The 21428-nt window shown below is 43.3% G+C and overlaps 1 protein-coding gene and 1 long non-coding RNA gene across 2 annotated transcripts in view; one reads left to right on the forward strand and one right to left on the reverse strand.

Moving 5' to 3' along the window:
- LOC119175959 (Phosphoseryl tRNA kinase) overlaps positions 1–21428 on the reverse strand; it is a 119099-nt gene that overhangs the window by 3951 nt on the left and 93720 nt on the right. The window contains exons 5-6 of the mRNA XM_075877154.1: positions 19573–19822; positions 18804–18987 (exon numbers count right to left, since the gene is read on the reverse strand). Of these exons, the coding sequence (XP_075733269.1) occupies positions 18804–18987; positions 19573–19822 (434 nt within the window). The remainder of the gene's footprint in view (positions 1–18803; positions 18988–19572; positions 19823–21428) is intronic.
- LOC142775619 (uncharacterized) lies at positions 12510–18280 on the forward strand. The gene is made up of 2 exons (XR_012886843.1): positions 12510–12981; positions 17567–18280. It is a non-coding gene; the product is annotated as an uncharacterized LOC142775619 (long non-coding RNA).

The following is a 21428-nucleotide window of genomic DNA, read 5'->3' on the forward strand; positions in this document are numbered from 1 at the left end:
TGCGCTCTGGTAAACATGTGATGTGACTAGCTGTTACGTGATTTCAAGCCAAGTGACTAGTTGTTACATGGTTTATGGCGGGAACATGTCACGTGAGTAGCTGTTATGTGATTTGGAGTTATGTGATTTAAAGTCACGTAACTAGCTACGTGTTTTGGCAAACATGCCACGTGCCTAGCTGTTCCATGATTTCAAGTCATGTGACTAGTTACATGGGAAACATGACACGTGAGTAGCTATTACAAGATTTTTAGTAACGTGACTAGTTACATTCTGTCAAACATATCACGTGACAAGCTGTTACATGATTTTGAGCCTTGTGACTAGTTGTTACATGGTTTTTGGGAGTAACGTGTCACCTGAGTAGGTGCTACGTGACTTCTAGTCAATGAACAAACATGTTTCAATAAACATGTTCTGGCCCACATGTCACATAACTAGCTGTTACATGATTTTGAGTAACGTGACTAGTTATTAATGGTTTATGACTGGCATATGTCACGTGAGTTGCTGTTACGTGATTTTTAGTCACGTGACTAGTTATGTCTTTTGGCGAACGTCACATGACTAGCTGTTACGTGATTTCGAGTCACATGACTAGTTACATGCTTTATAGAGAGAATATGTCACGTAAGTAGCTGTCAGGTGATTTTTTGCCATGTGAATAGTACTTGACTTGTTTTGGCGAACATGTCACAAGAGTAACTGTCACGCGGTTTCGAGTCACATGAATCACATGAGTAGTTACATGTTTCATGGTGCTAACATGTCACGTGATTTTGGCTGCATGACTAGTTATGCTATGTTATGCAATTCTAGCCTTGTGAATATAGTCGGTGACAAGCTAAGAATAAAAAGTAAAGTGTACCACTGTCCATTTGTATTATGCACGTCCAACTGCGGCTGCTCAGTAATATGACGTTAGAGTCACGATGAACCAATGACAAATTCAGCCTGGTGCTGTTCACGAAGAGAGGTGATGTGCTGCTGCACCGGCACCGTCAGGCGCCCACTCAGTTTTCTGCGGTTTCTTCGTCAAGAAGAAGCTATTTCATGCACTCGCCCTCGGGATAACCGTCGTCGGCCATCATTCGATGCTGGAATTTATGATTTTGCAGTGTTTCAAGTGCACCAAAGCGGCAGAGCTTCCCCGCATTCCGTCAGTTAGGCAGCGTGAAGCAGAAACACGGCGTCTATTCTCTGCGTCGCTAGGATGGCCACTCTTGATGATTGTCGTCGTGGTCATTCGTGTGCAGTAAGGTGCAGGTGAAGTCTGAATGTACACGTGTGTGTTCTGTGGAACGTGCGGGTCTGTGATTTACCGCCCGCAAAAGGTGTGGCATCAGCGTTGCCGCATGTGCATGTGAGAGTGTAGTACTTTGGTGTCACAACGTGACAATCTTGGTGATCGTTTGCAATATGCGCTGTGTTGTGCACCCATATGACTGTTGTAAGTGCGGGCGAGGTGTAAGAAAAAAGTAACCGAGAGGACCTGGCAGCGTCACACCGTACGAGAGTAAACAAAGATGGTGGGGAGAATATGCATTGGTGTATGCATTAAAAAGCGAATTGTGGTCACCATGTGCGTGTGTGATTACTTTGACGTGTGCCAATTGGCACAGCTGCGTCATTTCACTGGAATTTATCACCACCGGCGCATAATTACGTGCCAGATTGAAATGCCTGCTGCGTAAATGCTTGTCGCACGCTCAAAGTACAAACACCTTGCATGAAAAACGTCGTGCAAGGTTCTTCAAACTGGGAAATGACGCGAGCTATATAATATTGCTACATCGATCGTTATCGATGCAGCGATCATGATCAATCAGGATCAGTTACATCGATCATGATCTGACGCCAATAAAACTATTGTTAAGCAAAAAAAAAAAGAGGAACATTTCCTTTTCTAAGACATTGTATCTTCCTTAACGATATCTTATTAAGAAGTCTTAATTTTTTATACTTTTTTTTCATCCTGCCTGTATTGCCTGCATGTATTATGCATAGATATAACTTGCCTATATTAAATTAAAGCCCCATGAAAGAAAAGATGGATGCATTGAACTCCCTCGTGAAAGCAATGTCTGGCACGCAACTCACTCGCATTCCCAGGAAAGAGAAAAACCCATTGCCTGCACAGACACAACTTTGCACAGGCACATTCATTGAAGGTAGTGACCCCTGTTGCAGCAACCTTGGCCAAGTTTTGAAAAAGTGGAATATTCAAGGCCTGCCGAGGTGATGGCAACACCATAAAATGCAAGTTGTCGAAGCAAAAAAAAAAAAAGAAGTTCACCTAGAACTTTTAGTCACCGCCACTTTAGCCCCGTACATCGCCTTAGACATTAACTTAAGGATAAAGTATGCAATCATCCCCACTGTGAAGTATAATGAGTGCTACACGCTATTATTTCGTTGAAACAAGGCGTCGAATGAAACAGTGGCGTTTACCTCAAACACGATGACAAGCACGGCGACGCGAAGCTCACATTCGGTATTTAAGGCAGCACAAGAATCGAAATTCGCGAAGTCAATCTCAGATCGCTTCTCCATTCTTCGCTTTTAGTCATAGTTGCTATAGTTACAGAAGACAGCGAATGAACCTGGCAGTCAAAGTTTCATAAAAAAATTGCAAACCACAGAATGAAAAGTGATTATTGCACCTGTTTCATTTTGTGAAACCGCAAAAGAACAATTTCCTAATTTTAAACATTACGTTAAATGTGGCATTGTTTGTTTAGTACAACCTTAGGTATCACGCAAAAAGATCGCCTTCGAGAGATGTGCATTGCTTCTTCGTGGACTCTGAGATGAGCGCAGTGGGGGGTGGGATTTAAACAATAGATATATTGCTAAGCTGACACGGAAGTCTGCGCCTTCTCAAGTTTATTTATCGTGCTTCGGATTCTTTATTTCAACACCAATCAAGTATCGTAAGGTAATGGTTGTATGCGTGAAAATTATGGCCACTGTTTGGGAACTACTTCTTTTGTAGCGCGGAGGCATGAAAATTAAGGGCAATAAGGCCTCGTTGGTGGAGCCTATATTTATTCTTAGGTTGTCACAGACTATAGTTGTTATGTGATGTTTTGCATGAAGCTAGCCTATTCACCGATCATAGTTATTGCATCCCACGTCTGGATGGATCCGCGTACGTGACATGGATCCGCGTACGTGCAAAGCAGGAGATGAAGAAGACAAAGCGAATGCATGCTGCTCTTTTTGTTCACACCACCCAGCACAATGACAAGTTTTAACAGCTCCGCTGTTAAAAATCAAAGCAGTTCAACCAGAAGGGTGTCTGATATCTGAAAATTTTTCAGAGATCACAAAATTTTAGCAGGCCCCAGACTAAGAAACATGCATGCTTATTGCAGTTTCCGGGCATCCTAAGGTTGATTGAAGTGAGGTTGATGTTGATGTTCACATTTATTGTATCTCACGAGTTTCTACAAATAAAGCAAGCTGAATAAGCACTAGAGAACTGGTCTTTTGTTTCTTTATTTGTCTGTTGTTACTTCTTATTGTCGGAATTTTGGAGAAGGGCAGGAACTGGTTGAATTCTTGTGTTCGTGGAGCTTGCCCCCGCTCACGCATGCCACTCGCGCAGCGATGTCACAAGTTGGCATGAGTAAGGTAAAAAGTTGGACTAGTTGGTTTTGGTTCATTGTAAACTGAAAGGAGAAAAATAACGGCACACAAGGAAAAGGAGGACACAGACGATAGTGTGTCGGCTCTGTCCTTCGTTTCCCTGGGTGCCATATCTTCGCGCCCCTCAGTTTATAGTGCACAAGTTGGATTGCACTCGGTTATCTCACTTAGTTGGCGTGCAAAGTATGAATATGGGAAAGGTAGGCAATTTGATGTGGCATGCAGCTAACGGAAGCCGCAGTGAGCCATTCGAGCAGGTCAACCATGCATTAGATGAAGATTTCTAAATCGAGACGCGTCACATGTTTTGCGCAGCTCTGTGGTGGACAATTAATAAAGTTTTTCCATCCATCTATCATTCTGTGGTATAACTTGGGGATTTCCAGTTCCATGAAGATTTTCACATTTCCCAGTAACAACAGGTGAGCACAACTTTGTCAGTCAATTATTTGAGCAGGTATTCATTTTGCTTAACTATATGGGTAAGCCCAGTTTTTTTCAAGCCTGACTGGACTGACATGATTTATCATGGTGGCAGCTTATTTCTTGTCGGCAAAAGACGTTTCATGAAAGGCTTGAATGTGTGTTGCTTCGACTACACATTTGGTTGATTTTTTACTTTTGGCATGCAGATGAATGACGTGAAGCAATTATAAGCTCTTCTCTGTTCATTGAAATGCAAACAACCAATTTGAAACAATGTGGGCCTTAACTTTTAATACTGTCTCTGAAATACATGTAATGGACTAACTGATGCTTTGAGAAATTGTTCGGGAATGTCACTGGAGTCAATGTTTCAACAAGCGCACTTTTCTTCGTCAAGGCAATGCTGCTGCCCTGACGAAGACAAGTCAACTTGCCAAAATATTGTCTCCAACAGCTTTCCCTGTTCAATGACTTCCCATCGCTCCACACCTCCCTTTTCCCCTGAACATCTGTCTTGTTTGATACTCGAGTTCTGTAAAAAAAATATGTGTGCCATCACAACAGACGTGACTGAGTCAAGTACGGCATGGCCTGCTTTTGACTGTTGATAGTTTTCACATTTGTACAGATATTTTGGGTTCAATAATCACTCATTATGTACATATTGCAGCTGTTAATCACAGCTGCTTTTGCCAATTAACATTTCAGGGGCAAAGCTCCTTAGGGTGTGGATCTGTCTATCCTCTGATTGTGTATGTAGCCACCAGTGGCACATACCCGAAAAGCGGTCCTTAGAATGTCCACTGGATGGCAGCACTTGTACATGATGAATACATAATGAAAAGATCTGAGATGGCTGTACTTGGAGTGTTCACTAGATAGACGGACGGACTGACGGATGCACAGACAGACAGAGGGGCGGCCACACAAACAGACGCACGGATGGACAGACGGACAGACAGATGGAAGACCGGACGTAAGCATGGAGGGACGTACGGATGCACTGACAATCATCCGGATGGACGGACCCATGGACGGACGGAAGCAAGAACGAATGGGCGGACGATAGAACGGACGGACTGACGAACGCTTCACCCCACCAATCATCATTCACTCCATGAATATGCTGCTATTTTTACACTACCTGTATGTCTCTGGTCCAGTTTTTAGTATGAAACATGTGATTAAAAATAAAGATTTCTCCCTTTTATTTTGTCCACTTCCCAACAAATGAAACAAAATTTTAAAAATGGAAAACTAAATTACATGAATAGCCGAGTAGCCTGAGCGACCAGCGGGCCTACAAGAGAGCATTCCGCTCACATGTGAAATGGGAAAGGAGAGCTTCGGCAGTAACCCTTCTTCTATCGGTTCTGCCCCCTTTCCTTCAATTTGCTGACCTCACCAGTGACGTGATGAAAGAAATGTTTTATCTATGAATTATTTCTAATTGTATACAAGGCAGCCACCACTAGTGAAAGTAGCAGTGCCACGGTGTATCACCGTGCGAGAGAGGTAAAGAGAGTTTCCACCCCATGATTCTACAACTAACCAGCACATCAGGGCTCTGATATATTTTATCACAGGCAGCAAAAATCCTGAGCGAAGTCAGTGAAAATGACTGCACCAAAGAAGCCACTGATCTGTCCACCCTGCCCACAACAGCAGCACATTAATTTTGACCTTTTTTTTAAAATATACATCCCAATATTCATTTATGAACTAAGTAATTCCTCACAAATCTTTGCCAAATAATTTCTATTACCCATTCCACATTTATAGTTCCCCACAATGTCTGGTGTCCCGCAAGAACTATCCATTCTCAATGTCTTCTATTCTTAATAGACATTATTAACCTGCACCTACACATCTCCAATACCACCCACTTTCTTTGAAAACATTTCGGCACGTACACAGTAGACAAAAAACTAAACACAAGAAGGCAAATGGGCGCAAACTCACAACTCAGTTTACTGAAGAAAGTGCCCAAAATTTATACCCCAGGGTAGCTCAAGAGCACATGTGTGAAAAAGGGTATTAAACAAACAAACAAACAAACAAAAATGAGAACACACCATAACAGTAATTGTTACATAGGTGGTATCTACAACATTCCACACAATGTAAAAGTCAAGCACGGCTCAAAATGGTTAACTCCTTGTCAGTTAGTACAATTGACGGGCTACTCTTTCGCTACCGCGCCTATTATAATCGTTCAATTTGAACGATGCATTTTAAATTTGAATTCTCGCGCCGCTGTGCAGTTTACGGGCGCCTAACGCCATCTAGGTTAGAAAGTGGAAAACACACGAAGGGAGCTGCGATGTTTTGCATGTTTTTTGCTACGGAGAAGTGTTCTCTCGCTGCGATAAGTTTCGGGTTGCGGCGTGCGCGTATCGATCATGGCGTCGTCATCGCGCGTAGACGCTCCCAAAAGACGACACGTTTCTCGCGAATCCAGCCCATCAACAGTCAATTTAGATGATGTAATCAGCAGCAGTGAGTCTGGAGAAGATGTTGACTCATCAGATTTTAGCACCGATGACGAGGATGTGTCAAGTCAAACCGCAACGTCCGACAGGTGGTGTTTGCTGTATGCGTGCCGCACACTTTGTTGACTAATCAGCGGTTACAAGTGGCGGAGCGTGTACTCATAGCAATTTTACTCATTTTCAGGGTCTCAACGTTCTACGGACATGATTCCTTGCCTGCACCTGTCAAGCGTGTACAGTTTCTGCCGAGACGAAACCCGGGGCTCGAAGTCGGCGGCGCGCTCCGGAGTAACGCATGGCGCTTCGTCCGGGCCGTCGATTTCTTCCAGCTGTTTTTCACCACGCAGGTGATAAGCATGATCGGCGACTACACGAACAAATATGCGTGGATGCATATTTTAGAGAGGCAGACGTACGCGGAAAGAGACGGCTCGTGGAGGAACTTCAGTCCCGATGAAGTGATGAGGTGCATTGCAATGCTTATTTACATGGGAATTGTTGAGTTGCCTCGCCTTCATCTGTATTGGAACACCCCAGAATTGTTTTCTGGCCTCATTTCTCCGGAGATTATGCCGAGGAGCCGTTTCTTTGCGTTCCTTGCCTTTCTCTCATAGACCCGGAGCTGACAGACCCGTCCGCGATGGCAAGCTGCACAGGATAGCAAACCTACTGCAGCACATCAATGACGTCTCTTCGCAGCTTTTTCAGCCGTACCGCAACGTGTGTGTAGACGAGAGAATGGTAAAGTCTAAAGGAAGATTGGGAATCTGTCAGTATATGCGGGACAAGGGGGTCAAATGGAGGTACAAACTCTGGGTCCTCGCAGACTCAAGGACAGGCTACACTGTCCAATTCAGAGTTTACACCGGGAAGAGAGAGGCACCCAGCTCAAAGGGACTCGCTTATGACGTAACGTGCCTCTGCGAGTCTTACTTAGATCAAGGATACATCATCTACCTCGATAAATTTTACACATCCACGTCTCTCTCTGTTTGTACACCTACTTGAGCGGAAAACTCTGTCTTGCGGAACAACACGCGAAGATCGCCGCGGATTCCCCTCCCAGCTGAAAGATACCACATGGGAGAAAAGAGCAGCTCGAGGAGACGTTCGCTGGATGCGATGCGGTGACGTGCTGTACTTGCAGTGGAAAGACAAGCGCGTAGTAAACTTGATGAGCACAGCAGCACACACAGCAAACAAACACGTCATTGCAACGCGAAAAGTGAAGAGGGCAGACAGATGGAGCAAGATTCCCATTAGGAAGCCGCTCTTGATAGAAGAGTACAACAAGGGCATGCTTGGTGTTGACAAGTCGGATCAACTCATTGCATCTTACAACGTGTTGATGAAATGCGTGAAATGGTGGAAGACGCTGTTCTCTCACTGCATCGACATTGCCATCGTGAATAGTTTTATTCTTTTTGAGACACACCGAAGGGATCACCCTGAAGTAGATGAGCTATCAAGAAAAACTGGCTTTGACCAACTCGCATTTAGAATTGAGCTGATCAACCAGATTCTGGGCACGGATGAAAGACATGTTTCCCCTCCTCCACCTCCAAAAAAGTTGGAACACAAGCCCCAGGTGCAAGAAAAACGCCGAAATTGCAAGCTCTGCTACGACAAACGAAAGACACAGATGAAAACAGCAGTTTTGTGTCAGCCATGCGGGGTCTATCTTTGTTTCATCCCGACGAGGGACTGCTTTCGAGAATGGCACGAGGCGCACCCTCGCTAACTTTCTTTTTTGTGAGAAGAACAGTTTTTTGCAATAATTTTTGAAACTTGAACAACCTTTTTGCAACATAATAAGCTACAAATTGTATATCTTCAGTTTTTTTTTAACCTCATTATTTTTTAAGTTATACCCTTTTTAAAGTGTTAAATGTATAAACACTGTATAAACTTTTCTATATAATTTTTTTCATTATTATGTGTAATAAATATATGTACAACAATCATGTTATTGGACAGAGCATTCTTTTAGCTACATTTTAGTACTAAACAATGTAAATAAGGCGTTAGTATCTAGCCGTAAAAAATTATTTTTCACACCTAGTAAAAACAGCCCCTTTCCCCGCGGTAGCGAAAGAGTTAATGCATTTCTCAGCACACCTTCTGATATGAAAAGGTTTGCTTGGTTTGGCCAAAAAGGTTTTTCGGTTTGTTGATAATTTTTAAATTATCTCTGAGAAGGACGTGCCAGGCTGCAATGTTGTGAATGTTTTGAAGGTGTTTAGAGAATATGGGATAAGTTTTAAGATTACACATAAGGTTGCCCAGATTAACCAGGTGGAGTTCCTTGACATAACACTGCATCTTCAATCATAACACACACACTGGTTGTATAATCATTGGTCAGTAAACCCCCTTCTCAACTATAGCTCAGGCTATTCTAAAATTGTAAAAAATGCAATTGCAGTTTTTTGTCTAAGGAGTGCCTTGTAGAAGTCATGCATTCCATACCATAAATTTAGCATTTGCACATCAAATAAACCGTCTAGGAATGGCTGCATACCCAGACAATGTTGTACGCAGAGCCATTAAAAAGATAAGATTATTAAGATTTTCAAAGGTTAGACGAGCACACGTCAACAAAGAAAGACACCCAACGAAAACAGTTTGCCGTTTTACCATACATTTATCGGTTTCCACATGAACTTAGCACATAGCCAATCCTTTTGGTGTAGCGGTTGTTTTCAGCACACCCAGTAAGATTCAATGCATCTGCCATGCCGTGGACCAAAAATTTGACCAAAAATAAGAACAAAAAATGTGTTCGCCTTTCAAAAGTTAGCAAAAAATTCGTGAGGTGCAGGATAAGGGCAGTTTATTTATTGCTCTTAACCTGCGGTCATGTATATAGGTCACTCACCTTAATGAAATCTTTGGACAGTAGCAATCTCTCTCACCTAGCCGAGAACTGCTCATGTCATCCTGCTTGCTGTGACACTAACATTTTGTTTTATCAGAAAGACAAGCTAACTCGGGAAATAGAAGCCTTTCATATCAAAAGATGTGCTGATAAATGCATAGGCAGCCCATCGATTGTACTAACTGACAAGAAGTTCACCTTTTCAAGCCATACTTGACTTTTACATTCTGATGGACGTTGTAGATACCACTTATGTAAAAAAAACTGTCATGGCATGTTTTCTTTTCTTTTTTGTTTTGCTTGTTTGTTTGTCTGATACTTTTTTCACCAGTGCACTCTTGAGCTACCCTGAGGTATATATTTCTCGTACTTCCTTCAATAAACTGAGCTGTGAGTTTGAGCTAGTTTGTTTTCTTGCCTTTCGTTTTTGGTGTGATGTGTCCATGCCGAAATGTTTCTAATAATGTCCTCAAACCAACTCGCCCAGCTTTCCATACTATTACCATGCAGTTTGCAGATGAATGAATCATCTATTGCAGCATCAGTAATGTCTCTGTCCCAAAAATTCCACAGAATGACCTTGCCTATGCACTTAATTGATGCGAGCAATCATTAGTGACACTCAGTCCTTATAAGGGGCATTCACAAGGGGAACAAAACCTCGAGGGTTAAAGGCTGCAAGGTCAGCTTGTGAGGAGAATTCCCCCCACAAATATCGCCATTTACACGGATGACGCGAACAGGGGGAGGGGCGGAGACCAGTGTTACCAGACTACTTTGGTTATACCGCCCGTTTCACCACCTGCTGACCTTGAAACCACCAGCACACTGCCACTCTCTGCAGGAGCAAGTGCGACAATGTGGCCAGACACCTGCATGAAATTCTGCTTCTATATCCCCCGCTGCAGTGTAGTGCGTCCTGTCAGTCGAAAAGTCCCCATCTCCCCCGAGGAGGCAGGGGAATCGCACCTACTCGCTAAACCACGACATCTTTGTCACATGATTCACAATCCTCACTTCTACCCCAAAGATTTAAACCCCGTGTGAATGCCCCTCATTTTCGAAACTCAATATGTAACATTACCAAAGATACCTTTAAAGAAATATTTGGATGTCACATCACGTAATGCATTATTCCGGCACACAAATATAAATCACTAAATTTATCTTTGCATAAAATAAAACGCTAGCATTATTGAAATCAAAGTTGTGCCATGCCCAAAAACTTATAAAACTTTCTTCTTGTAAATCCCAAATTAGATAAAAACTTGAGAATGCATTCATCACTTGGAGCCCACACTAATCTTAATTCACCAATGCATTCATTACTTGGAGCCCACACCAATCTTACTGCACTAATGCTTCAGAAGCATTATAGCTTTCTTAATATCATCAACTTCTCCTATCAATACCAAGTTAGCATGTCATCATTACACTCTGAATTGAGTTTATCAAGTTTTTCTCTGTGCCATTGTACTGCCACAGTATCCCTGTTCCACACATTCTTTTACAGCTCTGCTGGCCACTCAACATATATCTGATCCCCATTATGCATATCTCAACACAACATTCAAAGTATCATGCCAATGTGCTTGAACTCATTTCTCTTGTCATTTTATCCAAATGAAGCATCAGAATGAAATGGGCACCCCTTTATCATATTCTCTAAAGGGGTCCTTAAGGTAATAAAGTAAAATGAACTCAAAACAGACACAGTTTCTCAAGTTTGCTTGATTGCAATTATACATCAGCCTTCTAAAACCCAACCATGTTTACAAACCTACGAGGTGTTTTCAAATAACTATGACAAGGCACATCAGGTGACTAGATTAAATATTGATGAAAAATGATATTTTGCTACAAAGGTGTCAAGAGCAATAAAGTGAATCTTCATTGTGTGACATAAGACTTGTCCTGTTGAAAAATGTGTAGAAATGCCACATCAGGCAGAAATACTCTCACTGGATTTCGCCAAGCCTAAAATTTAGTGTACCTCGCAGAAGAAATAACACACTGGTGACCACCGTCACGCGTCAAATACAAGTGATCTAAACAGCATCGAAGTAATCACCCAATTCAATTTGTGAGGGTGCTGACACCCCCCCCTGTAAAGTTGTCTGCGCCGCAAGGCGCACGCGTCTCGCCCCAAGGCTTTGTTTCGGTGGTGACCACCTCCGGGCGATAGATGGCGCTATGTTCGCTTTGAGTACCACTGTTGGTAGAGTGGTAGCGCCGGCGGTGGCCCCTGGCGGAAGGCGGGCCTTGGTGGTGGGCGAGAGTTGAGCAAGCCTCTTCTGCGCGTGGTGGCTGCCGCGAATGGTTGTCTGTAGCGTGGGTCCCCGGTGCTCGGCACCGCGGGCTTCGCGCCAGGGTCCCACGTGGAAAGTCAGGCGTTGGCGACGCCGCCTTGGCTATGTGTTAGTGTGTTGGGTGTGTTAGTGTGTGTTTATCATGTTATTGTGTGTTTAGTGTGTCACTGCGTTATGTTGTTTGTATGATAGCGTGTTAGTTGAAATTGGTGTATCATTCGGCGGACGATATCGTCGTCTAAATTAGTTAATAAATGTATGTATGTTGTGTGCTTTGTACCGACCGCATCTGCTGTGTCCGTTCACTCCAAGAGTATGGCGTGGCGAGGCGCTCGTTCGCCTCGCTGAGACCCCACACTGGCGCTCGTTCGCCTCGCCGAGACCCCACAAATTGGACTGCTCTAGTCGTGCAATTGAATGTGACTGATAAAACAGTATGACATGTGAATAAAAAGATTTGTGAATTCTGCCCTAAACACTGGCGATGCCATTTCAGCTAAGATGATCAGATTGTCTCATTGTATGCACTAAATTCGAGAAGCTCACTTGTGCCCAAATGCAAAATAAAGATCTTCTATAGGGTGCCTTATATCACACCAACTGTTAAGTTATGCACACTATGCCAGTGAATTCAGACCGAGGAAGAAGCACAAGTTTTTCAAGACGATAACTTTTGTTTTCCTTCCCCTTACAGTGCAGATAACGCTGAAATTTAGGATGTGGCCTCTCAATCACAGCTGCTTAATCATGACAACTTCATCACCAACATGACAAACAACAGCCAGGTAAAGAGACCCAGTAAGCTCAGCCTGAAGTGTTCAACTTCTGTTGTAGTAAAATAAAAGCTACAAAATAATGAAGCCACCAACAGAAAAAATTAATTTGAAAATTATGGGCATTGTTGCATTTGCACACCCCTTTCCGCTTATCAGCCAATGCCCGAGTGTGGCTCATCTGCTCCGGACGATAATCTGTTGTTGTGCATGTGCCTTGGCATATTTTCCATCCCCTTTTATTCACGGCGTTCCTAAACAAACGACTGCTGACTACACCGTGGAGGCCATTCTTTTGTATTCCTTCTTTCGGCAAGCATTTCGCATTGAAACGTATGTTCTTCGTTCTTACGGCATTTTCATCTCCCGGCTTGGAGCCTGACTCAGCCAAACGTAACAGCTGGTGGCAGCGGTAAGAGGACGGACCCCTGGGAGCTCTGCGGCAGCAGTTGGTAAGGCTTTGAATTTGTACTCTGGTATGCCAAGTGTTATAATTTTTGGTCAGGGAAATAGGAAAGGCGGCTATAGAGGACTTTTGCCACAGTTACGGTAGCAAACATAGATTTGAATAGTTTGCTAAAGGTAGATTTGTTGGCCGTAGCAGAAAAGCTCGGTTTAGAGGTTAGCAAAGCTATCCAAAAACCCGAAACTGTGGGCGAAATTGCAGTGTGTGGGGTGGCTGCTGACAAAATTGCTGAAGCAGTTAATGAAGTGCAAAGGAAACGCAAAGTGAGCGAAAAAAAAAAGAGGACCTAAACCGATGCTAATTTGAGCAGCTAAAAGGAATCTGGCCAGTGAGGCAGAGCCGAAACCCACCAGTTACGACATGAGAGGTTTTCTTTAGTGCTTCATTACTGGTAGTGAATTGGGGCTCTTTTTTTGACAAACTTTGGGCGAACTTGCACAAGAATGGGTTTTGAGCTGACGTCCTGGCCTCAAAGACTTCTCAGTTTGTTGTTGGCGGAAACAGCACAAATTATAGCGAGGTTAAGTGTCGAAGAAGCGGAATGTTACGAGGACGTAAAAAGGGCTTTGTTAGCGAAGTTCAAGTTGTCACCTGAAGCTTTTTGGCTGAAGTTTCGGAAATCAGTTAAGACGCCGAACGAAAGCTACTTAATGTTCACGTACAGGCTAGCAAACTTTCTAGAAAATTGGCTAAAAGGTACTGACGATTTTAATGACAAGGCCAAAGGGTTTGAGGAATTCTGTCTAGAGCAGTTTTGTTCGACGCTTCCTGAAAAATTGAGAGTGGATTCTCTATAAGCCAGATGTAGAAACGGCTCGCAAGGCAGCAGAGTATGCAGGTGACTACTGTGCAAAACACCGCTCTTTTGACGCAGAAAGAAGCACGCGAGGCTCGTGGGGCTCTAACATTGAACAAAAACAATCTAGAAATTTTGATAAAAATAACAATACCACAAAGCAGGAATCATTGGATTCACATATAAACAAATCATTCGAGGTGCGGAAGCCTATCGTATGCTTTAAGTGCCAAAAATCAGGAAACATAGCCGCGTGGTATCACATTCCAAAAATATCGCCCACACAGTTCGTTATGGTGCAGGGCAATGATTTTCTGCATCCTTACATACATGACATGGAAGTTAACGGCCGAGAATGTAGTCTTGCGCGACAAAGGTGCGACGTATGATGTGGTGCACTTTTCTCTAGTAAATTCTGGTGACTCCATGGGTGATTATGTGTGCTTAAGGCAAGCATTGGAAGAAGGCACTTTGAGCTTACCAGTAGCAAAAGTAATATTGAGAGAGGCGTTTGGTGAAATTAAAACCGAAGCAGCTGTCTCGGATAGCGTACTGCCATAGTGCCCATATTTGCTATCAAACAGAACCGCAAAAGAGCTGCTAAATGCAGGCGTAACACTCTATATGAACCCTGTAATGGTTGTCACGAGGTCTATGGCGAAAGCAACTGCCGCTCACCAAGAGCCTCCGTCACGCGCTGTCAATGCCCAGGATCAAAAACGCACTCAATCAAATAATAGCGGTGATCAAAGCTCAGACGTGCATGAATCTACCTAAGAGGAAGGCGAACAGGCACAGTTTTTCATTCCTCGCATGAGCGTTGATTTTCAGGTGCTATATTCAGTCGGTAAAATGACGTTGATCGAGGAACAGCAAACTGGTTTAACCTTGTAAAAATGCCACCAAAGTATTAAAAAGCAAGGTGCAGGCAGTGGTTTGTTTTTTTGAAAAAAAAAAAAAAAATGGTATTTTATCCAGTGAGTTTCGGGGCAAGAAAGGCGCAAGTGTTGACCTAATCGTGGTCCTGCTGAAGTACCATGAAAACATTCTAGAACTTTCTCATTGGGCAGGTTGGTCAGGTCATTTTGGAATTACCAAGAGAAAAGCGAGACTGCTGAGTGAATATTACTGGTCGGGCTTTTAAAGACGTGGAGCAGTTTGTTTGTAGTTGAGATGTTTGTCAGCAGTTCCTATGACTGCAGTTCCTATAATCACTGAACCGTTTCGTCGAGTCGTGGTTGACATTTTGGGGCCCTTCCCAGTGATGAAGTGAGGATATAAATATCTTTTGACGATGGTGTGCCCTGCAACTAAATTTCCTGAGGCATTGCCGCTGCGTTGTCGTACATTCACAAAAATAGCAGATGCCGTTCTTTTGATCTTATCCCACGTGAGTTTGCCGAGTGAAATACAGTTCGATCTAGGCAGTGTCTTCACAAGTGAGTTGATTAACAGGCGCGGTATCAAGATACACCACAGCTCTATTCAAAATCCGCAAAGCAACAGTGCAGAGGGGATTCATTCTGTAATGAAGCGGGTATTGCGAGCTTTGTGTTACAAGCAAAAAAAAACGAATGGGACACTGCGTTACCAGCTATGCTTTTTGCATTACGTTCGGTAGCACACAAATCGACAGGATTTAGTCCAGCAGAGCTTGTGTACGGAAGGGTGCTGCGCTCCCCGCTTAGGCTAGTTCGTGAGAACTGGGAAGATAAGGGTAGCGATCAGACTGTCGTAGAGTACATTTGGAACCTACTGCAGCCCTTGTACAACACAGTCTCTGGTGGAAGCTAATATGCTTGAAGTGCAGACAAAAGCAAAAAAGCGTTACAACAAAAAAGCAAAGTGCGCAAGTTTCACGTGGAACTAAAGGTGCTCATGTTGCGTACTTAGCTAACAAGCTGGAGGTACACTGGGAAGGCCCCGGGACGATACAACAGAAACTGTCAGACACAACCTATGTAGTTAAACTGCCAGGTCGTAGAAAAGAAGTACGTATCTATCACAGCAACCTCATGAAGCCTTATGTAGAGAGCATGCAGGTTGTGAACTTAGTGTTAAATCAACCCGAAGAAGTAGCAGTTCAACTTCCTGATATTCCCCAAAGACATGACTTCTTTTTCCGTGGATGAAATCCTTAATATTACAGCAGACAGGGCTGCTCTGGGTGAAAATCAGCTGGCAGATTTAACAGATACAATAGCAGATTACATACCAGGATTCTCAAAGGTCCCCAGTTGGACCACTCTGACGACTCCTGATATAGAGTTTATAGCTGAAGCTGACCACCCAACGTTGCACAGCATCAGGCAATGTAAAGTTTACAGATGTTCACCACCCCAAATAATGTTGATGAGAAATGCAGTTGATCAGATGCTGGCGCTTAAAGTGGCCGAACGAGGTAAAGGAAGCTTCATGTCTCCAATGATAATTATAGAAACCAATAATAAATAACCGCGGCTGTGCATCAATTACCGTAAGCTTAACTCCGTGACTGTTCTGAAAGCACATCTCTTGCCGCATGTAGAACACTGCCTTAAAAAGGTGAGCGAAGGTAAGTTCATGTCTGTGCTGGATTTAGTGAGAGAGTACTGGCAAGTGCTCCTAACAGAACGAGTGAGCGATTCGGCTGTTCATGACTCCTTCCGGTACCTTCCGGCCTTTGGTTCTCCCATTTGGTCTTAAAGATGCCTCCTTTGCCTTTTAGAGACTTATGGATCAGGTGCTAGCCGGAGCAGAGGCATTCGCACTACCGTTTCTTGACGACATCACAGTATTCTCGAATAATTGACCAAAACATGTGAATCATCTACGGGAGGTTCTAAGTAGACTTGAAGGGGCTGGCCTAACTTTAAAAGCCCAGAAGTGCAAATTAGGTCGCTCAGAAGTTGACTACCTAGGCCACAGTTTGGGACAAGGGTATCGAAGCCCACTTGATTTAAAGATTGTGCCAATCAAGGACTTCCCTACGCCGTAAACGAAAACGGAGCTCTGTACTTTCTTGGGTAAGGTAGGCTACTATCAACACTATATCAAGTGTTTCTCTCACGTGGCCAGCCTACTTACAGACGTGCTGGAAAAACACGCTCCTAATGTTGTAAAATGGGGCGAAAAAACAAAACAAAAAAACAAGCTGCGTTTAAAACTTTAAGGTAGCTCTCACTGCCAAGCCTGTCCTGGCAAGCCCAGACCACTCGAAATTCTTTCTTGTGCAGTGCGACGCAAGCAAAAAGGGGCTGGGTGTAGTTTTGAGTCACGAAGACGAGCACGGCCATAAGCATCGCATTTTGTACATAAGCTGAAAGTTGTCTGCTCGCGAACAAGCTTACAGCACCATAAAAAAAGAATGCATGTGTCTCGTTTGGGCTGCAGAAAAACTTCCCTGTTATTTGGCTAGTCCTGAATTCATATTCATGACGGATCTTCGCCCACTCATGTGGCTTCAACAGATGCCCAACGAAAATGGCAGGTTGTTACGTTGGAGCTTCAGTTTGCAACCGCACTCGTTTACGGTTAAACAGAAGAAAAGATTGCTGCACGCAAATGCAGATGGTCTGAGCAGGGCTTTCTCTCCCTCTGTGTTGGTCAGCATAGTGGCACTAAAGCCTTGATTCAGAATTCATATGCAACTGTAACTGCCGCAGGTCCTCGACAGACAATTTTATTTCCAATTGGAAAGTTTCCAAAACACTCTGCTTGTTAGAGTCTGGCCTGGCCGAGATCAGCAGTTGTTTGTGGTGTTCGCGGGAGTGCTTGCTGTTTCGCCTATGCCCAGGACCCTGGCCCAGGATTCGTGCACTTGGTGACTCCTGCAGTTTTCTGGAACGCCATGCACTCCACGTTTCGGCACATCGGCCTTTGAGACCTCTGGACCCTGTGCACGTTCTTAAGGAACGCAGCCTTCGACTTGGAAACCGAGCATTGCGTCATCTGACCTGGAAGGGTCAGAGGCCACATCGCTGGATTCTTCCAGACGTGGGTCGCCAAGTACTTCGACGCTTCTGTGCACCTCGAAACTACTCGTCAGGAGCACAGCCAGCCAACTGGTTAGACTCCCCGAAAGTTGCCCCTACGTTGAACACTTCTATGAACTTTGTGAAAAAAATAACCAGTTTGTGTGCAGACGTTTCTTTCCCCCTTGGTGCTCTTCTGTGGGGAGGGGCTGTTCGATTGCACACTGCTCGCTGCTTATCAGCCAGCGCGCAAGTCTGGCTCATCTGCTCCGGACGATAGTCTGTTGTCGTGCATGTGCCTTGATGTATATTCCTGCCCCCTTTGAATAATACCCCTGTTCAACAGGGTAACTTGCATGCACTTTGACGAGAGCACTTCACCGCTAGTGTCAATCACAGGCTGTCACATGAGAATGCATTGTGACACTGGCTGCAAAGCACACTCGCCAATGAGTACGTTTGCCAAGCTCGCTTTGCTGCAGCGGAGTGTCTAGCCTCTATAGCAGTGGCTAGAGAATAAATAAGTCATTATATGATTCTGAGTCTATAGTATTCTTTAAACTATCGTTTTCGTTAGGACTACTCTTATGCATCAAAACATATGACACCAAAATCAGCTACTTCTATATCTTCGCTCCTTGGCAGCTTATAGTATGGCCGCCTGGAGCATGCCCAGCACATGCCATGCAATGGCCACAGCCACCGTGTTTGTATGCAAAGTTTATTTGAAGGGCTGCTTACAGCTATAACACATTATCAGTTAAGAAACATTGCCTGGAATGACGAATATCTGTTGTTTAGCTTAAGTAGTGATCAGCATTACCATCATTTCTAAAGTACATTCCCTTTTCTCGTGTAGAAACGCTACCCAAGCAACACTCTGGGGGGGAGTAAGTGCGCTCGCTCAAAATGACACTAAATTTCTGAGTGTGATCGGAGTATAAGAGCCCTACTGAACAAAGACTGAAGTTGCAAAATGAAACTACTTTCAGAAATCAATCAGCATCAGACTTTTTCAATAGTGCAAATAGTTATTATTAAAACGAGCCGTAAACTCACATGCTGCCTGGCCCTCCATCAACAGCTACAGAGAGCTGTTCCCAAGGCTCATCACGGGCCAGCTCGAATTTTTGCACCATGGTCTCAATTGTCAGTTCAGGCACAGGTAATAGCCGAGTGGCATTCCTTTGGATAGCCTGTTCGGCAGAGCACAGCAGAAATACCTGGCAGAAGCCCAAAGAGTCTGCAAGAGCAGAGAAGACACAAAAAAATGGGTAGATATGTACACAATTACATGCCCTAGAAAATAGCCTCTCCCTCAGTTCCCACCAGCTTATGGTCAAATGGAAGGGATGACAAAAAAAAAGTGCCAATGTAATAATATTATGATACACGTAATTGTAGGGGACTTTTATTCAGCTAACCTCAACATAAGAACACTGGCGCTTTTAAGTCTGTATGTGATAGCAGCCTACAATAGATCAAACAAAAAGAAAACAATCTACTATATATAACGCAACACCCTCCTCCACATTATATTTCCCGGCCACAAAGACCTTATAAGGAGTTTTACTGCTTACCACTTGATCATTTAAATTGTGGAAGGAGTAAAGTTGGCACTAAAGTACATCCCGATTTAGGTTGGACGCTATGTGTACTTCATAATTCAGAACTTAGAAAAACATATTTCAAAACCCATTGCCATATTGATGTCGGTTTGACACAACGTAAGAATGCCAAAATCACACCATTAACCCAGAAATGACCAAGAGAACTCTTTTTACAAGCTACCCACATGCATGATTTGTATAGACAAGTTGGGACTTACACTTGCGGGCCAGTTTGAACCATGCAGCTCGCATGCTGCGGTAGTACAGATTGTCATCAACCATGATTAAAGGTTTCCCGTCAGGCTTCTGTCCTCTTCTTGTAGCCTTTAGGCGAACAAGCATTTCCATTAGAGGGTCAGTACACATAGGGCTTGGTTGACAGTCCTCCCCACAAAGCCATCCAATGTAGTAGTCGGATGCTTCAAGCAAGCGCTGACGGGATTCCTTAGTAAGGCCTTTGCTCTGTGCCTGGGTCAAAATTTGCCACAAAACAAAGCTGTATAGGCTTAAACTGTACGCAGCAAAAACACCTCAGGATCAACAAAAATGTCTATTAGCAGCACCATAAACATCTGCTGGTACTGGATATTGTTGATTACCAGTGCTGTGGAAGCTTTCAGAACAATACAGCTTTATAACAATAATAATAATAATATCTGGGGTTTTGTGTCTTGATACCACGATTTGGCCTCCAGCAATTTGCCTCCACTGAAATACGACCACCGCAGCTGGAATCAAACTCGCAACCTTCGGGTCGTCAGTCGAGCGCCTTAACCACCACTGTGGACGAACCCTTTCATAAGAGACATACACTGGGGAGCAATTCTTGTTCTTTAGATGAGGTGTATCTTAAGCCAAACTTCTTGGACATGGTCAGAAAATGCTGCCAAGTGGTAGTCGAGACTCCTGTAAGCATGTGAGCCAAAGATTATAGTACAGCATGTGGCATGAAACTTACAATTAAATTTCAGATAAAAATAACTCGCTCTACAAATGATGCTAAATACCCCACATACACTGAATTGCACACCCAAAACCACATGGGCACTGCAATTAGCTGATGCAAGCATCATGAACTGCATAGTTACCACAGCCTCCATGAAGTGCTTGGAAAATTAGCCATGAATTCTAAGAATACAAAATAATGTGCTCAAAATCATGACACGCACTGATGTACAGACGTTTCTTGCCCCCCTTTTTATCTCACCCTGTTTAGCTTTCAGCTCATGGGATAAAAAGAGAAAGGGAAAGCACTTAGAGCGTGGTATAAATCCCTGTAGCTCCATTCTTGCTTGATATATATTATAAAAATTTTTGCTGCAGATTTGAGATGCAATAATCTGTAATAGCAAGGTCATTTGATAGTTACTTGAAGAAATATAACAGGGCCCCTTAAATTCATTCACAATATTTTACAATTGTTAGCCTAAGGATAAAATGCTACGGTATTTTTTTTATGCAACATGTATGAGACAACTGTTTTATAAAAATTCATCAATACTTCCTTTTGGGTGAGTTCGTTCATTTATACAGCAAGGAAAGTGTGTGTTTGTGCTGGCAATTCTGTGCTCCTTGATTCTAAAATTTGAACATTACAGCTTGTTTCTTGCGTTTACTTACACATATGACTCAACTCTCTGTGTAGTTGTGTTATATTTGTGAAGAATACAATTTATGCTAGTTTTCTTTGGTGCTCATACCTGAATATTCTTTAATCATGATGTATCTTTCTGCCAAATCTGCCCGGCCATATCTCACACACTTTTGTGGGCTTAGACAGGCCTGATGATAACCGTATAACTCTCCTGCAGTAATGAAGATATTATGCTATTATCTAAAGATTATTTCATTAGAGGTATTTTAAACACTGCCTAATAATTATAGGCTTCTTATGAGTGTGCTACAGCAATATTATTATCAATATGGTAAATCAAATTACTGGTAAATTGCAGCAGAGAAACACAGAGCGAAAACAGAAACGAGACAACGAAGGAGCCCTACTTCTGTCATGGCGTATTCTTGTACAATGATTTGCCAATAATACTGTGTGAACAAACTCAAACAGCCCATCAAT

The sequence above is a fragment of the Rhipicephalus microplus genome, chromosome X (genome assembly GCF_043290135.1).
Source record: "Rhipicephalus microplus isolate Deutch F79 chromosome X, USDA_Rmic, whole genome shotgun sequence".
Taxonomy (NCBI): domain Eukaryota; kingdom Metazoa; phylum Arthropoda; class Arachnida; order Ixodida; family Ixodidae; genus Rhipicephalus; species Rhipicephalus microplus.